General features: G+C 38.2%; 1 protein-coding gene across 2 annotated transcripts in view; it reads right to left on the reverse strand.

The window, feature by feature from the left end:
* Nucleotides 1-20202, reverse strand: part of lrch4 (leucine-rich repeats and calponin homology (CH) domain containing 4) — a 52646-nt gene extending 32444 nt beyond the window's left edge. Inside the window, exon 1 of one of the 2 annotated variants that reach the window (XM_081359288.1) lies at nt 19834-20202. In XM_081359288.1, coding sequence (XP_081215414.1) covers nt 19834-20005 — 172 coding nt within the window. In that variant the 5' untranslated portion in view covers nt 20006-20202. The remainder of the gene's footprint in view (nt 1-19833) is intronic. The other variant, XM_081359287.1, reaches the window with a different exon arrangement.

The raw sequence follows: 20202 nt of genomic DNA on the forward strand, positions 1-20202 counted from the left end.
AATGTAACAAATTTGAGAGGTGTAAAGTGCTCAGAACTTCACTTAATGAAAACTATTATGCCATTTTTGCTGTGTGTGTATACCAGCATCTATGCAAACTTTCCAAGCTGGCAGGTAAAGTTGTACTGGAAGAAAACTTTGTATCAACACCAGCAAACTCAAGGATCTGTTGCTAAACCATAAACAGAAACTAACACACAACAAAGAGGTTTAATGGGCAGGTTTGTGAAGGTGGAAGCATGTCTCATGGTGTAATCAGATTATGTTGTGTTTCTTCTGAGCCCTTGATCTCATTGCTGTGGAGGTGTTTCAACAGTGACTCAAGACGCTTGAAGTCTCAGCTCTATACGCCAGGAGCTCGTATCGGTTACAAAAGACTGAAGAAGCGACAGTGCGGTGAAATCCACCTCACACAACCAAGAGGCGGCTAGCGGATGTGTTCCGTTACCATAGCAACCAAATCATCAGGTGTCAAAACAAAGGCAATGCAAACATGGTCATTTAGTGGTATTTGCTAAGGCAAGTATCACATTGCTATAGCTCAAATTTTACATTCGATTTTAACAAACCCATAATCCTAAATGTGCCATCACATTAACAAAATAATTTTCATTAACATTTTCAAGCGAAATTTCTGATCACGTGGATTTCTTTTGAAATTACTAGATTTGCTGTAAAAAAAAAAGTGTGATGGCACCTTAAGAGTTAAACTGATCAAAACGAGAGCCATCATGGTTGACCATCACAACTGTAAAAATGTTTTTGAAAAAAATCCAGACACATTGAAAGCGAAACTCGAGTCCAGAGAATCTACTGTATTAAAGATGTCAAAATTTCGGAACTTTTAATAATCATTTGTCATTTAAATTGACAATCAACTAGTTTATTAATCCTTGGTGTTAATACCACAGCATGCATGTGAAGTACTCAAAAACCATAGGCTTTCATTTTCATTTAAACAAATATACCTGAACTATGCCGTCCATGTTTACTATAAATCTGAATGCCATTCAGTTGAAAATTGTAAAATATAAAAAAATGGCTATTTGTGCTGAAATTAAATCAATAAATCATGAATATCTCTCCTAGCAACCACCCAAAACACTGTAGCAACCGCACAACAGGACAGTAAAATCCACTCCGAACACCTCAGCAACCACAAGGCAAGTCCCTGGCAAACAAACACCCTGTATTGTGGAGTTTTGCATGGACAAGTACAACTCACACAACTTACAGCTTTGGCCAAACTCACTAAAAACAATCAACCAACACTGTCAGTGTGATAATCCTCAATGTTCTCCCTCTAGATAATCTACACTAGAGGTCTGGTGTGGTTGAGCGCACACACACAGACACACACACACACAGTAATCACCCCCGGAGCCTCTCTAAAGCCTAAAGGGAGATGGTGATTCTGCCATCTGGACACGTTTTACGTTACATAACTTATCAAGGCCTGGTGTTCATCAAACAGTTGAATCTCAATCAGATTTGAATTTTCATATCCTATCGAGTATGATTATGTGGAAAGGGGAGGAGCAGAATTCAGATCATCAGATATTGAGACATGTAACGAACTTTGTGTTCATTAAATACGTCTATGTGTGCAGTGAGAAATCTCCCCATGTGCACTTGTGGTTGATGTTAGCTCAGATTGTGTGCTGAATGTGTTTGAATGGAACATTGCATGGTTCAGACAGAGAACGTTCAACAAACATTTACACCTGGACATGTTTTCTCATTTTTCCCAACAGTAGTGTTTTCAGCAACACACAAACGCACACAGCAGCATTGATTCAGCTCATGTAAATACACCTCTTGATGGATTTTTAGGTCAAGATCTCGAGCACTCTGTAAAGTCTACTCCAGCACATCCCAAAGACTTTCAATGAATTTAAGGTCTGGACTCAGAGGTGCCAATTCATGTGTGAAAATAATTCTTCATGCTCCCTCCCAACCATTCTTTCACAGTTTGAGCAATGATGAATCTTTACATTGTCATCCTGGAATATGGCCATGATGTGTCTTCCTACATGGTTGTTTAAGAAATAAAAAGCTACACACTCCACTAGTCAGGGTTAAAAGAACTGTTACCAAACATACATGCTAGAAACATAATAATCACAGCAATAATGATCCAGTCATAGACTTTTAAGTATTTGCCTATTTACATCCAAATCCAAGTCCATTTGAGACATACAAAACTTCAATACTGCGAATGCATTCATTTCACAACACACTCAAACCTTATTGCAGCTGCGTAAACAAAGCATACAGGTTCATACAATAACAGCAGAAAGTGCCAGCCATCCCAACACAACTAATCCAGAAAAGTGTGGACAAGTTCATTAAAAATAGCTCTACAACTCTACAAGGAATAAATCTGGAATGGGAATAAATCTGAGACGACTTCCTATGAATCTGTAGCCTAACTGTTTCTGCTGCAGAAAGAGAGAGTGAGCATGATAATACAGCATCTGTGTGATTTCAGTTTTAATGAGTGACAGCGAAACATCCTTCCGTCTTGTTTTACATTATAACTGATACTATCCGTTAAAAGAAGCCATAGCAATTATAAGCCAAGGGTTTCTAGCTGTGCTCCTCTCTCGAGATTCGAGACCTTCTGACCATCTGCTGTGCTTTAATAGTGTGAGTGAAAGGAGAGGAAGAGGAAGAGAGAGACAGAGAGGGAGGGAGTTGAGCTGAGAGTTTGTCGCTGAGGAGAAGCAGAAGTTGAAGTCGGGGAGCCCACATCCGCTGGCTGTGTGTGGTGGAAATGCAACTGCAAGGGGAAACAGAACAACACTGTGCAACAGGGTTCGTGTTGACTCTCTCACACAGCTGGTGATGCAGAGTAGACACACTCCTGTTCTCACTTATGGAGAATTATGTGCATTTTTCACATAATGCACCGCAAGCGTAAATGACCACGCACATACTCATGCAAACAGAGTCTCCAAAAGCTGGCACATAAAGGAAGCACACACTCTTTCAAAACACAGCTGGCAAACACTCAAAAGATAATGACATAACACCAACACACACACACAAACTTAAGCTTGTGCCTAGCAGAGCTGAATTCATAATAAATCCTCTCCAACCCTGAATCTGAGAGGCTTGTTTGCTTAGGCAAAACATGACCTCATGTTCAATATTTATCAGTAAAGGTTGACCACATCCGAACACAGCAGGAAATGATTGCAGTTTCAAACGCCAGGGTCTATCTGAATGACCTATAAAAAACACAAGAGATTTTTTTAAACATCATATGACCAAAAAGATGTAGCCTAGGTAGGAAGCTCACTAGTTTTAGATGTTTTGCTAACAATAAATGTGATAAGCCGCATGAATAAGTTGCAGACGTCAACTTTCCTATTGAATGGTCATTGTGTCACTGTGTATGTAAGGCTGTCAGTGTCATTTTTACTTCCTGGTTGTCAGTTTATGACAGTGGGTGTGGACTGGACGTTTCAAACTGTTTTAGTCCTAAAAAGTAAGTACATAATCAAAAGAAAAAAAAGGAAGATACAACGCCACTTAACACTTTATCTGGAAAAATGACCGCCCATGCAGACTCATCGGGAAAGTGCCCTTACATATTTCTAAGTAAAATGGATTTTTAATGCAACTTTCAAAAATGTAGTTTTATCTTTTATAATCAAGCTGCATGACTGTTATAGGTAAAAAATAAACAAAATCAACTCTCATCTTCCGCAGATAATTTGCTCCAATTCTATCATCTAGGCTAACCACCCTCATGTCTCTCTAAACTCATATCACCCACAGAGCACAGAAGTTGTTTTTAAATAATTAAAAATGTTATAAAATAAAACTGAAATACAATAAAATAAGAAGGTCAGTGTTCACTGAACCCAGTGTGATTAGGCTATCTAGACTAATGAGTCTTAAAGGGATAGTTCACCAAAAAATGAAAATCCCATGATTTACTCTCCCTCAAGCCATTCTAGGTATGACTTTCTTCTTTCAGTCAAACACAATCGGAGTTATATCCTGGCTCTTCCAAGCTTTAAGTGAGCTTTAAAAAAAAAAAACACCTCCATCCATTATAAAAGTGCTCCATACAGCTCCGGGGGGTTAATAAAGGCCATCTGAAGCGCAGCAATGCATTTTTCAAAAAAAAAAAAATATCCATATTTATAACTTTATAAACTATAATCACTGGCTTATGTACGTGAGTCTAGTTCCAGTGGAAAAGTGACCTCTGACCCGAAGCATGACATAATGGCGAACGCGGAAGTGCAGAGGATAGAGCAAAACAAAACACCAGTCACGAATTAGAAGTCTGAAACGACAATTTTTTAAAGAGAAATGTCGGAGGAGCTTCAGTTTGTTGCCCAGCCCTGTTTGTTTGAACCGCGAGAGGCGTCTACTCTAACCTAAGTTTACTATACGATACATGACATCCTACGTCATGTGTCGGGTCAGAGGTCACTCTTCAGCCGGAACTCGAAAGCCAGAAAACTATGGCCGTCACCGAAAGCCTTTTATTAATTATACCAATCAAACTTTTATTACAGACTCAGGGTCCAATTTTTAAAACACACCCAACATATAACACAACAACAATAAAAAAGAAATAAAAAATAATAATTAAAAAAACAGTATATTATATATAGTTTATAAAGTTATAAATATGGATATTTTTTTTACAAAAATGTATCGCTTTGCTTTAGAAGGCCTTTATTAACCCCCCGAGCCGTATGGATAACTGTTATGATGAATGGATGTGCTTTTTTGGGCTTCAAAAACCAAGGTACCATTCACTGCCATTATAAAGCTTGGAAGAGCCAGGATATTTTTTAATATAAATCCAGTTGTGTTTAGCTGAAAGAAGAATGTCATATACACCCAGGATGGTTTGATGGAGAATATGGGATCATTTTCATTTTTGGGTGAACTAATGGTCTAAAATCCCTCAATTCATATGTATTACTTTTACAATGTCTTGATGAAACTGCTTTTTTTCCAATACTATTGCAGTCAGTGGGGCCCATCAACTGTTTGGTACCTATATTTTTCAAAATGTCTTTTGTGTTCAGCAGAAGAAATAAATTCATACAGGTTTAGAGTAAATTGATGGTGAGTAAATGATGATAGAATTTTAATTTTTGGGTGAACTATCTCTTTAAGAGTAGAGCTGTATGATTCATCGATAAAACATTTTTTCTCGATTCAAACAGCCACACAATCTCCTTCCTAAATGGCAAAGATTTGGCTATGTCTCTTAAAGGGCACCTATTATGACTCTTTTCACAAGATGTAAAATAAGTCTCTGGTGTCCCCAGAGTATGTATGTGAAGTTTTAGCTCAAAATACCCAACAGATAATTTTTTACAGCATTTTCAAATTGTCATTTTTTGGGGAAAAAAGTGCTGTTTTAGTGTGTGCCCTTTAAATGCAAATTAACTGCTGCTGCACGGCACAGGGGGCGGAGCCTCACGAGCTCGCGCTCAGAACCAGGACAATCTCATCTGATAATATCAGAACAGAAACTCTCAGTAGCGGTGTTCATTTCGACTCGGAGTCGGACAATAATGCCCACAGAGCCAGAGAATATATGCTGTATGGAGATAGAACAGGTATAGTTTAGTTTAATTATGGTTGTAATTTACTTGTCATCTGCTTTTATCCACTATTAATACAAGCCTGCTGTAGCAGACCCTGTCTGAATGATGACCAAAATATACTGATGAGTTCAGTGAAGTTTATTGTACATCACACAAAAGATGAAGTGTTAGTTTTACTCCAGAGAGCTGAATAAACACAGTATAAGGAGTGAGCATTAAAGTAATCCATAAACTCTCTCTCTCTCCCTTTCATTATCATCAACATACACAGCGAAGTACACAAAACACTCGTTACAACTAACAGTAAACAAATATAAACACACCTTTTCAGTGGGTGCTTAATAAACTGGTAAACCTCATATCCGTAAAATGACTCGATGAGCTGTCATAAAGTGCGCGCTCTCACTTTCATTTCTGCCGTGGTCAGTAACGTTAGTCCTGTCGCTCTGAAGACTGTAAGCTGGATCACAAACAGTACAGATCCATCCTCGAGTAACAACGAGAGTAAATGAAGACTGCTATGTTCATACATCCAACAACAACAACACACCTCAATCGCTTAGGAGACATTCTTGTCTACTGCTGCTCAAGCGTCGAAACAATGGCGGACTCTGTGTCCAGCTCACTCAGGGCGGGTCTGGGCTCAAACTGAAGTGTCACTCAACAGTCATGGGAGGGGCCTGTGCAATTCTACGTCACATTGAGCCAAATCTGAGAACAGCTCATTCTGAGACAGTGCTTATGATTTATTGAGATTGAAACACTGGGTGGATTTTTATCATTCTAGGGTGGTTTTGCTCACACACTGCCAACACACATTTATGTTCAAACACCATGTAAAAGTGAATTTTGCATAGGAGCCCTTTAAACCTTTGACAGAATCATACCGGAACATTTAAATCTGCATTGGTGCTGTCGCTGACCTAGAGAAGAAGGCTATCTAGGTATGAAACAGCTTCACAAACAGTCTTTTCAAACACACAGTGTGATTATTTCCATGTTACAAATATTCAAATTATCACACAAGTACTGGAATAAAAGTTTATAGTTCGGATATGAACACTGATGTCTACAGAGCTGATGTCAAAATAGAGCAAATCACCTTTTGAAAGTAACTTGGCGCTCTTGAAACAAACAAAAAATTGTGATTTTCAATTTATCCAGAATCGTGCAGCTAATGCCATCAAAACATTTGATTACAGTCAGCTTCCTTCAGAACAATCATATAAACCCCCACCCCAAATTCAATATTTAAATTTTTCCCCAATATTTTGAGCATCGCGGACAGTGAGCTTGCTGTGCCTAGTACAGTATTTGCTCTGCTGGTGCGTCTGTGCTCTTTGCATCCGTATTCTGTCTCTGGCCTGTGTTAACGTCCTGTTTACAGACTTAGTAATATTTCCACACATATGACATTTTGAAATTATTGTAATGCAGTTTGTGTGCAAGTCCAAAACAGAGATCAGTCAAAATAAAACAAACCATTGTCAACCAGTGCATCTCTACATAAAGGTGAGTGAATGATGACAGAAAATAAATTTTTTGGGTGAACTATCCCTTTAAATTTGTGTTGTTATTGTTTATAGCTGAGACGTGGACTTTGCTACTCTTTCAGAATTATTACAACTTTATAGTTCTTATGTTTAGAACTATTATAGTTCTTCGCTTCTTCGTAACTTCAAAGAGTGTTCATTTATTTGGTCATGTCATTAATCGCGTGGTGAGCCATGAGGCCTTTGAACACGAATCATTTTACTGTAAAATTTAACTAGAAATCACAAAAACTATATTATTTTTTACAAACGAATGTCTAGAAGTTTCTAATGAATGCTGGCCACTATTAGGGAGTTTGTTTGATTGTTTGTTACACTTACTGAACAAACAGGCCACTGAATCAAAAGGCAAAACTGCAACACAGAGGGCCCTATCATACAGTTGCCGCAATGTGGCGCCATGCGCGACAAGTGTTTTTTGCTAGTTTCAGCCCGACGCAATTTTCATTTTCACGTCCTGAGCCACATTGTGGCGTGGTGGTCTGAAAACAAAGTGTGTTCAGGCGCATTGTTGGCGTGTTGCTATTTTGAGGCAACAGATAGACTGCGCCATTGACCAACTGAAACATGGTCTAAAGTAAATGGCGCAATCTTTTTTTTTTGTTATTTAAAGAGCGCGTTAGTAATATGCACCTATAGGCGGATGCACAACGCGCGTACACTCTGCTTATTACATACACAGGGACATGCATCAGCACACAAAAATGGCAAATATAAAAAAAATAAAAGGATTACAATGTAAAAGATTATTATTGTGTACATAAAGATATGGTGGAATCTGGCTTGTCCCGTACATGGTCTGCTTGCGAGCTTTAACCTCACGCACGAGTAGATCCATTTGCTCTCTGGAGACGCGTTCAGTCTTTCCGCTCACAAATTCCGTCATGTAAATAGCGAATCCAACCATGGCGTGAGCACAACTGGGAATGGGAGACGAAGGGAATGGGAGATGAGACTCTGATTGGTTGCATGTTAAAAATCATATCTCGAAATTTTTTGGTTAAATGCTTACTTTTCTACGTTTTTCCATTTGGATAAAGAAAATCTGTATTTATTTAAAAAAAAAAAATATTTCACATCCTGCCAAATGATATCCAACAAACAATGTTGATATTGAAGGATATGAAAACAAATATAGTGCATGTAATGTAGGCTATGCAATATATTATGAGCAAAAAGGTGGTTAAAATCACATTACATTCTAACATTGTAACATTACAATCTAAAAACAAAAATAATGCTTTTGTTTTTAAATTGACTAAAGGCTAAACTAAAAATGAAAATAAAAATAAAAGCACAAAGTAAGTATATTAGCCTGCATTTAAATACCCCATTATAATGGTCACTTTCATAAAAATCTACTTGTAGGTTAAAAATTCCACATTATGGCACATTTATTGTCTACAACAACCAATATTTTAGCAATATTTATATTTATATTTTGTGCTCCTTCTGTTTGGCGCGCATCCGCGGAGATTCACTTGTAGAAGGCTCGTCCTCTCCTGACAGTGAAATGGACATATTTGTTTGACTTTCTAACATTTACAGATGGAGAATACCTGTGAAATGTATGTTAAGCACTGAGGAAAGCACCACATCTCAAACGGTATTGCCTCAGTCCATATCCTTAAAAAAAAAAAAGATATCGATGTATCATACAAACTCGATATACCGCCCAGCCCTAGAATAGGGACAACCCTTTTAGACCATTTTTCCCGTCATTAAACTAGCAAAAGTGGATTCGGACACGCCCTAAGTGCACTTGCGCCGTGCACTTTAGACCATGCGCTTAGATCGTTAAAATAGGGACCAGAGAGTTAAATGCTACTCTGAATGTATGCCAAAAAACTAAACCATTATTAGGCCAATATCCAGACAGTCTAGACTTTCACTACCACAGACACAGCCATGCCTACAGGCTAATATTGGACAGGAAACATTACTGATGGGGGATAACAGATCAATGGAAATAAGCCATGAGGAGAGTGTCTTGTAGAATATAATATTGGTCATCTCTTTTGAACGACCCCAAATTCAAGACCTTCTACGATGACCTGGATAAAAGGAAATCTTCACCCGACCAAGAAAAGAAAGAGATGGGGAAATGGGGAGAGCAAGTGGGAGAGAGAAGCCTGCCTCAGACAAGGAGGAGGGGTGTTGCCGAATGGGACTCCAGTTGGGGGGAAAGAGGAGGGACCCTATTTCGGGAATATCACCACTACAATGGGAGCAGCCCACGAGCCTGTTTTATCAAGAAAAGGCCTCGCTCCCTCCCCTCTTTCTCTCAGCTGCTCTGAGGCTTAGTTGTGGTATGGAGTGAGTGTGCCTCTGAATGAGACACTGTGTTGCGGGCTACACAACATTCATGCCCGAGGCATGCTCACAAGTGTGTGGGAGCCGGATGGAAACAAATATTTTCATCTACGCACACACAAAAACACACTGACTGTGATTTCATCTGGAGGTTCCTCTTGGTGCCCATGTCCAGAGAGCATTTTCCTCCCAAAGCTGCTTCTACGGTGGTCCTTTTGTTTTCATGAACTCTTATCTTAAGCGTTCTCTACATCCATCTTTCAACACCTCTTTTAAATAACGGAATTTATTTCATTTCTCTGGGACGGTGAAAAGAAACGCAGTCTGGGACGTCATTTTAACCCTATAGTGCTGAGACACAGTCTAGCTTGTGTTATTGTTGTGGAGATACAGTAAGTCAACAGTGGCTGTATTATTACCCAGGTTATGAGTCCTGGAGTAGTTTTAGCTTGTGCCAGCTCCAGTTTGCATACTTTGCAATGTCTTCAGGCAACGCCGACAATTGTGAAGATTTCAAATAACGCAACTTTGGATTGACACACAAAACTTTCAAATATTAACCTAATATTTTAACCATATCATCACTAGTCTCTATACATATAAACTTGAATTGAATGAGCGTAGAATGAGTTTAAGGGGTCTCTGTGGATTGATGAGACTGGGATTTACCGAACGGGACCTCCGGCAAGACTGAACCCTTGACCTTCCTGAGGGGAAGTTACTCTATATTGGAGAGCGATCTTCAGGAGAGAAAGTGTGTGTAGACTAAGAACAAACCAAGGCGCATCAATCTTTGCTTCAATAGGTCTCTTAGCAAAACAGACACTATCATCTTCCTCCTACATTCAAGAACACTTAAAATACACATTGCAACTGCAACCAGTAATATATGAGCAACACCTAGTAATCATTCTCCACCTTTAAAGTAGGTGTGTCTATGGAACATGATTATTATGGCATGATTTTTTTTTAAACACTGGGACTATGCTTGGATTTCTAGCATTTATACAATATGGCAGTTTCAGGCCTAGTTCTCTTAAACTGTTCCACATCCTCGGCCTGATCCCAAACTGTGGCTTGGGTTTCTGAGAGTCAGATGTACAGTACGGTTTCCAAGGCAACATACTTATCCAAGCAGAAAATTGATGTGAAAAACCTTCCACAGAAAAATGAGAGATTAGACCATCTAAACCCAAAAGAGGGTTTTGACATACTGAACTGTCAGCATCTGAGATTACTTCAGTGGTATCAATATAGCCAATATTCTGAAAAAGATTCCTAATAATTAATACTTTTTCTCTATGATGTCCCCAAATATTCAAGATAATGAGGTGGGACCGTGGGAACAATAAGCCTACATTAATGAATTGACTACTAATCTGAATGTGTTCCTCTCAATTACCATTTTGCACATCATTTTCGGATTAAAGTATTTTTTTGGTTAAGGCCTTATTCTGTAAAAGTAATTGATTTTTCCACATATTATCTGCATATTCAAAATTAACTAATACATGTGCATTCATTTGCGACTGCAGAGGCTTGTTCTTGTCGTTTATTATGCTGAATTTAATTTAATGACCTCTGAAGAACAATTCTCATTCATGTCCTTAACAATGGCATTCCACAGCACAATGAATTACAAATAAAAGCAGGCCTTCTCATCGCTCAAAAAATGTGTTTCTTCAGTAGCTCAGCTTTTTACAGCAGTCTTTTTCTAATATCAAACAGAATGACCTTGGTTTGCACATGTGCACATAAAAAGGGATGTTCAGTTCAGGGCCGGTTCTAGACATTTGGAGGCCCTAGGCAAAATTCATGTTGGAGGCCCCCCACCCCCAATAAAAAACACTTGAAACAAATATGATTCCTAACTTTTTTATTTATACAACATTTCATTTTAAATTTAGTATATTTTTACTTACACAGTACATAAGTTTGGACAAATTACTATTTTTAATGTTTTTGAAAGAAGTCTCTTATGCTCATCAAGCCTGGATTTTATTTGATCAAAAATACAGAAAAATAATATAGTGAAATATTATTACAATTTAAAATAATGGTTTTCTATTTTACTATACTTTAAAATATATTTCTGTGATGCAAAGCTGAATTTAGTGTCACGTGATCCTCCAGAAAACTTTATAATATTCTGATTTATTATCAAATGTTAGAAATGGTGCTTAATATTTATTTTATAACATGTGATACTTTTTTTCAGGATTTTTTGATTATTAAAAAGTTGTTTTAAAAAAGTCTTCACTATCACTTTTATATATTTAACACATCCTCGCTGAATATTCCTGTTTTTTTTTTCTGTATTTTTGATCAAATAAATGCAGGCTTGTAGAGCATAATAAGAAACTTTCAAAAACAATAAAAATAGTAATGGGTCCAGACTTTTTACTGGTAGCCTACTACATCAAACTTTATCTAAGGTAATCTCTTTTTTGTTTAATGAAGATGTTATTGTTCTTGTTGTTATTTTGCTGGTGTATTCAGTTTATTCACAGTTCCAGAATACCACTTCAGTAGATGAACATAAACGTGCTTTTATAATTGTTTTCATAGCTGCGTTATGGGCAGATATTGCATTGCTACCTTAAATATGCTATACACAAATCAAGTGGAAGAGAAAGATACGATCGCTACTGAGCAGGGAAAAAAATCTAAACTAATATTCGTATAGGCTATGATGTCAGGGTATTATCTAATCATCAGCAGAATATAGAAGATAGACACATAGATATGAGATCCTTTATTTGAAACATTTAAAAATGTTGCAGTGTGTTGGTTTTTTAACTTTGAATACAAACGTCTTATCTTTTACTTTTGTAGCTTTTTTACTAGTCAGCTCCCAACGCGATGTTATTCATTGTACGCGCAAATTAAAAGCGTCGCGTCTGGGCACGTTAATGACGCTCGCACTCTTTTAAACTCGTAGACTAACAAAGCGGTGAATGATTTTTCCAGAAATGACGCTGATCTACAGTAGCCCACACGTTTATATTTAAAATACATTGCAATCACTCCAAAATCGATGACCTGCATTACGAGCTGTGCTTCTTTGCGTGCCTATGTAGACTTTTGTACAGTCATGGGCTGGCGTTAATGTGACGTAATGTAACAGTCTATGGTTAAGATAAACATCGTCACTATTTTTAGTTAATTAATACATTTTGAAATAAATTGTAGATAGGACATTTGTACATTTATTTATTTATTTATTTATTTTTGTCCCTCTGTCTGGGCCCCATCCCGCCAATCGGGCCCTAGGCACGTGCCTAGTTTGCCTTTGCGTTAATCCGGCTCTGGTTCAGTTACAGTGAATGCTCTACACAAAAATCTGAACAATACAATAAACTGGAATACTTTACTGGGTTGTGATAATCTTAATAAATGTGTTTAATTGATGATTACATAAATACCAGAATATTCACATGAAATCACAGAAAAATGTGATTTAAGATAACTTGATAACACGATATTCAATATGCGATACGATAAGTGTGTAAAATAAATTGAGATTATATTTAAATATATTTCAAAACTGAAAATGATATAAATGACATTTCACAATCTTTTTGTGAGAAGAAAGCAACTTCTGAAAGTGAACAGCAGTGTTTTACTGTGGCATTACATAAAAAGCAAGTAGGGTAAACGTACCTATTAAGCTCAAGTACCCATTAAGCACACTACCATCTTGGAGCTCAGATTATAAAAAGAAACAGCAATGTATTATCCTATTTGATGTATTAACCAATTGATGTGTTTGTTACTATATACCTCCTGTAATTTTAAACCAATCAGACCATTGCACACTGAGATATGTGTGTCCATGTGTTCACACTGTCTGGCGGCTATTTTCAAAGCTGTCTGAAAACTTTCACCAGAAGAGGAGCCCCTCAGATGTGCATTTTTTATATGTTTAAGCCTTTATTTTGAAGAAGTACATCTTCTTATTGCAAAATTAAGAGATTAATGTTTAGACTTTTAAATATTATAACCTGGAACCTGGATGTGGGAAATAATTACAGTTAGATCTAAAAGATAGTTTTAGCAACATAGCCCAGATGCTACGAACATAGCTAGCTTACTAGCTGTATAAGATTGTGTGCTACATTAATATATTACTTCACAGGAATTAATGGCTTGTACTTTTAAATCCATAATATTATAATTTTACATTTTATTGATAGTCTGTGGTTTTAAACTGCTGTAATTTTTAAAGAATTCATATTATTGTTAGGTGAGCTTAAAGGGTGCACTACTATGACAATCACACAGCTTCAGTGTGACATCAATTAGAAAAAGCATAATTTCATAGATATTGTCTATAATAGTTGTTCATATTAAAATTGGTATAAACTTAATACATTACCTAGATTATTAATTTAGCTAAATATTTTCCTTTAAATTTTAATTTAATATTTATTAATTAAAAAATGTTTTTGCTCCAATTAAGCACAGTGTGTGCTCCCTTTAAGCTCACCCACATTAAACGTCTATGTAAATACTTAATAATCAGAATTTAAATATTAACTGATGGTTGTCACTGTTAATCTTCAAAAAAATGATTAATAAACTTATTTTCACAGTCTTAAGATGACAAAAGCTAGACGAAACTATAGTGTATGCCCAAAGATGAAAGAGGCATGTCATACAAAGAAGGAGCCATCAGAAACCTGTCGTATCTGTCCAAGAAGTTTGGAGTAGACAGGAAAGCTCTGACCCAGAGAGTTAAAGGGATACTCCACTTTTTTTGGAAATAAGCTCATTTTACAACTCCCCCAGAGTTAAATAGTTGAGTTTTACCGTTTTCGAATCCATTCAGCCGATCTCCGGGTCTGGCGGTACCACTTTTAGCATAGCTTAGCATAATGAATTGAACCGGACAAGACCATTAGCATCTCTCTCAAAAAAATGACCAAAGAGTTTCGATATTTTTCCTATTTAAAACTTGACTCTTCTGTAGTTACATCGTGTACTAAGACGGACGGAAAATGAAAAGGTGCGATTTTGAGAGTATAGTTCCTAGCCATATCAGCCTAGAAAATTTAAACTTTACATTTTCCGTCGGTCTTATTACACGATGTAACTACAGAAGAGTCGAGTTTTAAATAGGAAAAATATCGAAACTCTTTGGTCATTTTTTTGAGAGAGATGCTAATGGTCTTGTCCGGTTCAATTCATTATGCTAAGCTATGCTAAAAGTGGTACCGCCAGACCCGGAGATCGGCTGAATGGATTCGAAAACGGTAAAACTCAACTGTTTAACTCTGGGGGAGTTGTAAAATGAGCCTATTTCCAAAAAAAGTGGAGTATCCCTTTAAGGAGCACATTGGTTTGTTTTGTTATTTGATTTTTCAATATGGGTTACATAGCTGAACGTGGACTAGTCTAGATGTTGCAATGAGTTTGAATGACACGTCACTATGAATAGGATAGGCTACCTGATCAAATTGAATGCCTTGTTGCTTGATTTTAGTGTTCTGTTTTTTTGTGATTGACTCTGTACCTTCAAATAAAACTTTTTTCAATTAAAATAAACAAGAATTTTTAATAAAACTTGTTGTGAGCTTATTGGGAACAGGGGTGTGCTTAAAGGGTACAAAACGTACCCATTAAGCACAGCCAGACTTTTTATATTTAATGATGTACATCTTAATTGAAATACTTTTGTCATTTAAAATAAAATGAAATATTATAGTGTGAGAGATTAATATTTTATTTTAAAATAACTTCTTGTACTAAAACCAATATCTTGTGCACTAAAAATGTCTCAATGTAGATTTTGGTGAGCTTAATAGGTACGTTTACCCTATCATTTTAGTGTTAACCAAGGGGTTTAGGGTTTCAGGTATGCCTACATTAGGTTTATGTAACAACAGAAATTGAATAATCAAATGTAAAAATAAAACACTGCTTAGTCTTCTCTGTATAAATTAAATACTGATTATTATTAAAGCTTCAAAAACTATTCATTTAAGAGCAGTGAGTAATTTTCTCTTAGTCTTTTGTTGTTTGATTAACATTAAAGGAATACTTCACCTCTGGAAAGATGAATGTGTATTTAAAATAGGTCATTTATGTAGAAGAAATGTGAAGAAATTTTTGAATTTGGAGCTTTCTAGACTGAGAAAACCCAGAAAATGTATTTTTGGCTTATGTGGATGAAAGACAACAACTCCCAGAATGCACTTGCTTCGCTGCCTTAGGAGGCCACGCCTACCGGTAAGGGAGCGCAGTTGAAAACAAACAACAAGGCTAGCCTACCTGATGAGTTTGCCAGGGATTTAGAGATCACCCAAAATGTCCGGGATTCGGCTTTTGCGTTCTACAGTCGCCATTCATCATGTTTACTGTGGCGAGCAGGACGAGGCTGAGGGGCGCGGGAGAACGGAGCGAGGCCGGTGGCGTCATTACTGAGACGCGCCGGGTCTCGCATCTCTCACGGAGGAGCGGGAATTTTCTTAGCAATGTTAAAACGCACATCAACCGATCACTTGTTTAGCGTTCATGTAAACACTACATTCAGATTCACCAATCGGAATGAATTCAGTTAGATTGAAACGAGAGGTGTGCATGTAAACAATGAATGGCGACCGCAGAAAGCAAAAGCTGAATCCCGGACATTTTGAACGATCTCGCCAGCCGGACAAGTCCGGGAAAAGGAGGATGGTAACCCCTACTACTCAGCTTTCTCCTACTACTCAGCTTTCTCCTACTACTCAGCTTTCTCCTACTACTCAGCTTTCTCCTACTACTCAGCTTTCTCCTACTACTCAGCTGAGAGGCGGTATTAACATTAAGTGACATGGCATCTGACGCACAGAAGCCAATGGCACATGTCACTATGCGCATTGGCACATCCGGTGGCACATCCGGTCTTCATTGGCATGTGCCAGTGGATAGTGGCATGTGTCACTGACATTATTGGCATGTGCCACTGACATCGCGACACACTGACACTGACATGACACCTGACTGACACCGAGTCGCGGAACATGCCACCGTGTTGCGACACCTCCAGTAGAGACTGACAGATTAATCGAACACCTATAGCCTACTGACGTAATTGTGCCATAAAATCCTAAATAAATAGCCTAATTTTGTGATATTTAAAATATCAATTAAACGAATTAAAGTAGGCTACATTAATGTTTTTTCAAACGTGTTATGTCACGTCTGTATTTGATTGGTATGTGTCACTGAATGTTTTGTAATACCAGTGCTACTTTATGTTGTTTATCTCGCAAAGTCACAAACTGGCCATTCTAGGAAAGACACGAAATAAATCTATCATGGGTCACTACGAATAACGCATGAACAGTCGCGTCCGTTACTGTAAACCTTTATTTTTGCGTGATGCTGCACAGACGCACGCCAGTAGGTGTCAGTATAAGTGAGTGTAACTATGTAACACTGGCCAGCGCAAGATTCTTATCTGTGGCTTAAATATTTCAAGTCCTTCCAAAAAGTGTAAACAAATTAATTATTAAAAATCATATGTTTGTTAGGCTATGTATCTGAAAAGGAGTATACCGAGCTACTAGCAATATTCTTTATTTGTACAAGTGCAAAAAAGTCCTCAGTGCAACAAACGTTCGGTCGCGCAGGACCTTCCTCGGTACCTTTAATATTTAAAAAATAATTTTATGTAATTATTCAATAAATAAAATACATTTTTGTTCTACAAATTAACGATGTGCATATGGTACATAATCTACATTATACTACGGCAGACAGCTGCAGGTGTCACTACTGGAGGTGGCACAACATAAAGAGATGTCAGTTTTAGTGACACATGTACCAGTGGATATTGACATGTGTCACTAAAACGTGAGATGTGCCAATGGATTGCGTCATATGCCACTTGCATAACAATTTGCTTTATGCTGTAAAAAAATATGATTTATAACATCGCTAAGTTAATGTGTAGCCTACAACATACATAATTCGATACAATTATTTTGAAATATTTAAGCCACAGATAAGAATCTTGCGCTGGCCAGTGTTACACTCACTTATACTGACACCTACTGGCGTGCATCTGTGCAGCATCACGCAAAAATAAAGGTTTACAGTAACGGACGCGACTGTTAATGCGTTATTCGTAGTGACCCATGATAGATTTATTTCGTGTCTTTCCTAGAATGGCCAGTTTGTGACTTTGCGAGATAAACAACATAAAGTAGCACTGGTATTACAAAACATTCAGTGACACATACCAATCAAATACAGACGTGACATAAATAACACGTTTGAAAAAACATTAATGTAGCCTACTTTAATTCGTTTAATTGATATTTTAAATATCACAAAATTAGGCTATTTATTTAGGATTTTATGGCACAATTACGTCAGTAGGCTATAGGTGTTCGATTAATCTGTCAGTCACTACTGGAGGTGTCGCAACACGGTGGCATGTTCCGCGACTCGGTGTCAGTCAGGTGTCATGTCAGTGTCAGTGTGTCGCGATGTCAGTGGCACATGCCAATAATGTCAGTGACACAAGCCACTATCCACTGGCACGTGCCAATGAAGACCGGATGTGCCACCGGATGTGCCAATGCGCATAGTGACATGTGCCATTGGCTTCTGTGCGTCAGATGCCATGTCACTTAATGTTAAAACTGCTACTGACTCAGCTTTCTCCTACTACTCAGCTTTCTCCTACTACTCAGCTTTCTCCTACTACTCAGCTTTCTCCTACTACTCAGCTTTCTTCACAGAACAAGAGCCTGCTAGCTTAGCTTCCAAAGAAAGACGTCTGAAACTATGTGTACATTATGTGAGTGAGATCAAACCCTCTATGGGCGGGTTGAACACATGCGGGACAGCCCCTCCTACTGGCTGTAGTCTTTAGCCTCTGGCCAGAAAATCCTCCGATGACGCAAAATGACGATTTTTGCGTCATCGGAGGATTTTTTCCAGACAAAAAATACTTAAATCTCTCGACTCAGGGGGATATGAGGGTGGAAAGCATGGTAATTCGAAAATACTACAGGTTTTCTACTAATACAAAGCTTAATGCTAAATCCTGAAGTATCCCTTTAAGCGCACAAGCAGGTTTATTAGGCTGCGGTCACTTTAAGAGCTGCACAGGTCCAATATATTGTTACATGCGTGCTTTCTTTCTCAACTGTTTAGTCCACTTAATACATAATTGACTGTGTTTATGAATACTCACTAAGACAGGCATTTTGACATAATTTTGTGTGTATTTGGCCATATAGCCTAAGCTGTGGATGAGAACTGAAGCCTGGAGCACACACTGTCCGAGAGGAGGCTTTATGCGTGCGTGGATACTTCGCTTAATGCATTTAATGTTATTAAACATGTCACACGTATGCAAACTCATCTGTCCAGTCTACTCTCTGCTGTCTATGTCGACCTAAAACTTGGACTTTTTGTTATCTTTTGGAGTATTACAATCATGCAGTTATTGCGATGTAGACCTACATTTGCAATTTTTCGATAATTTTGATATATCGTGCAACCCTAATGGAAGGTCTTGTAGTTTTAGTACTGTTTATCAAAACTAAAACGCAAATGCATTTAAGGGAATTTTACAGCAGAATCTGTTTTCTAGCTCGTCAATGACACCAGATGTGGGTCAAAAAGTTACAAAAAGAGGTTCAAGAACTAAAATTACAGTGAAAGGAAAATGAAATGCCACATGCAGCAGATATTGCCTGTGCTTAGTCCAACTAAATAGTAAATGCACTGCAACAACTCTACTTCAGAACATGTGCGTGTGGGGGTTTGTAGGCTCAAATACTGCTTTATTCACCATTTGTGTATGTATGAGAGAGGAGCAGATGGTCATATTAGTGCTGCTGGCAAGATGAAGCTCCCTACCAATGAGAGTGCACTCAAATTAGCTGACTACAACAATAACATTTTGGATCACTATTCCGCTGGGTTTTCACTGCACTGCGATCAAATGTGAAGTTTTAAAGTGTGTCAGTGGTAAGATGGCTCAGCCCGAGTGTAGTTTCCACCTCAACAACAGGAAGAGAAGCACAGCGAAGATGTCTTCAATTTCTAAAGCAAACACACCAGTCTCAAACACAACAACCTGACTTAAAAACCCAAACACGATGAACTGCTGCATGGGCAGTGGTCAAGTTCTTTGGAAGCGAAAGCGAGTACTGAAACGAATTTATCAGATGATCGGCTTCCTACACAGATCATAAAAAGTGAAAGATCCGCTTTTTCTGGGTCGGGCGTGCGTGATGATGATGGTGGTGCTCGTGCACCCCTGCAGAAGGGGCGCAGGTGAAGAAGACACTCAAACAAAGGACATTAAATGTACTGATACATTCCCTCCCTCCCCCCTTCACTGATCCCCCCTGACCGCTTTATTAAAGTCTTACCTGCGTGTGTAATGTCGGACAGGTCATAGTTCTTGGAGGTGCGGGGGAACTCTTTTAGTTTGCGGTTGGAGAGGATGAGCGCTCCGCTGGACGCAGCTTCTTCCAGCGCCTTCTCCACGCTCCTGCTGGCCGCTACGGTCGCCGGCAGCTGGGCTCCATCCCCAGCAGCCATCAAACACGAAATGTGGCCCAAATCTTACTCGTTACAACGACAATCACCCCTCCTAAACCTCCATGTCCTCCGAAGCAGGTCCGATAACGTTTCACACCGGGAAAGTGAGTTTTTGTACTCCAAAAGTGATGTAAAATCCAGTGATCGAGTAAAGTTGAGCGGGTGAGTTGACAGTGCGTGTGCTGGAGCTGAGAGCA

Source organism: Scardinius erythrophthalmus, assembly GCF_964197995.2.
Source record: "Scardinius erythrophthalmus genome assembly, chromosome: 2".
NCBI lineage: Eukaryota > Metazoa > Chordata > Actinopteri > Cypriniformes > Leuciscidae > Scardinius > Scardinius erythrophthalmus.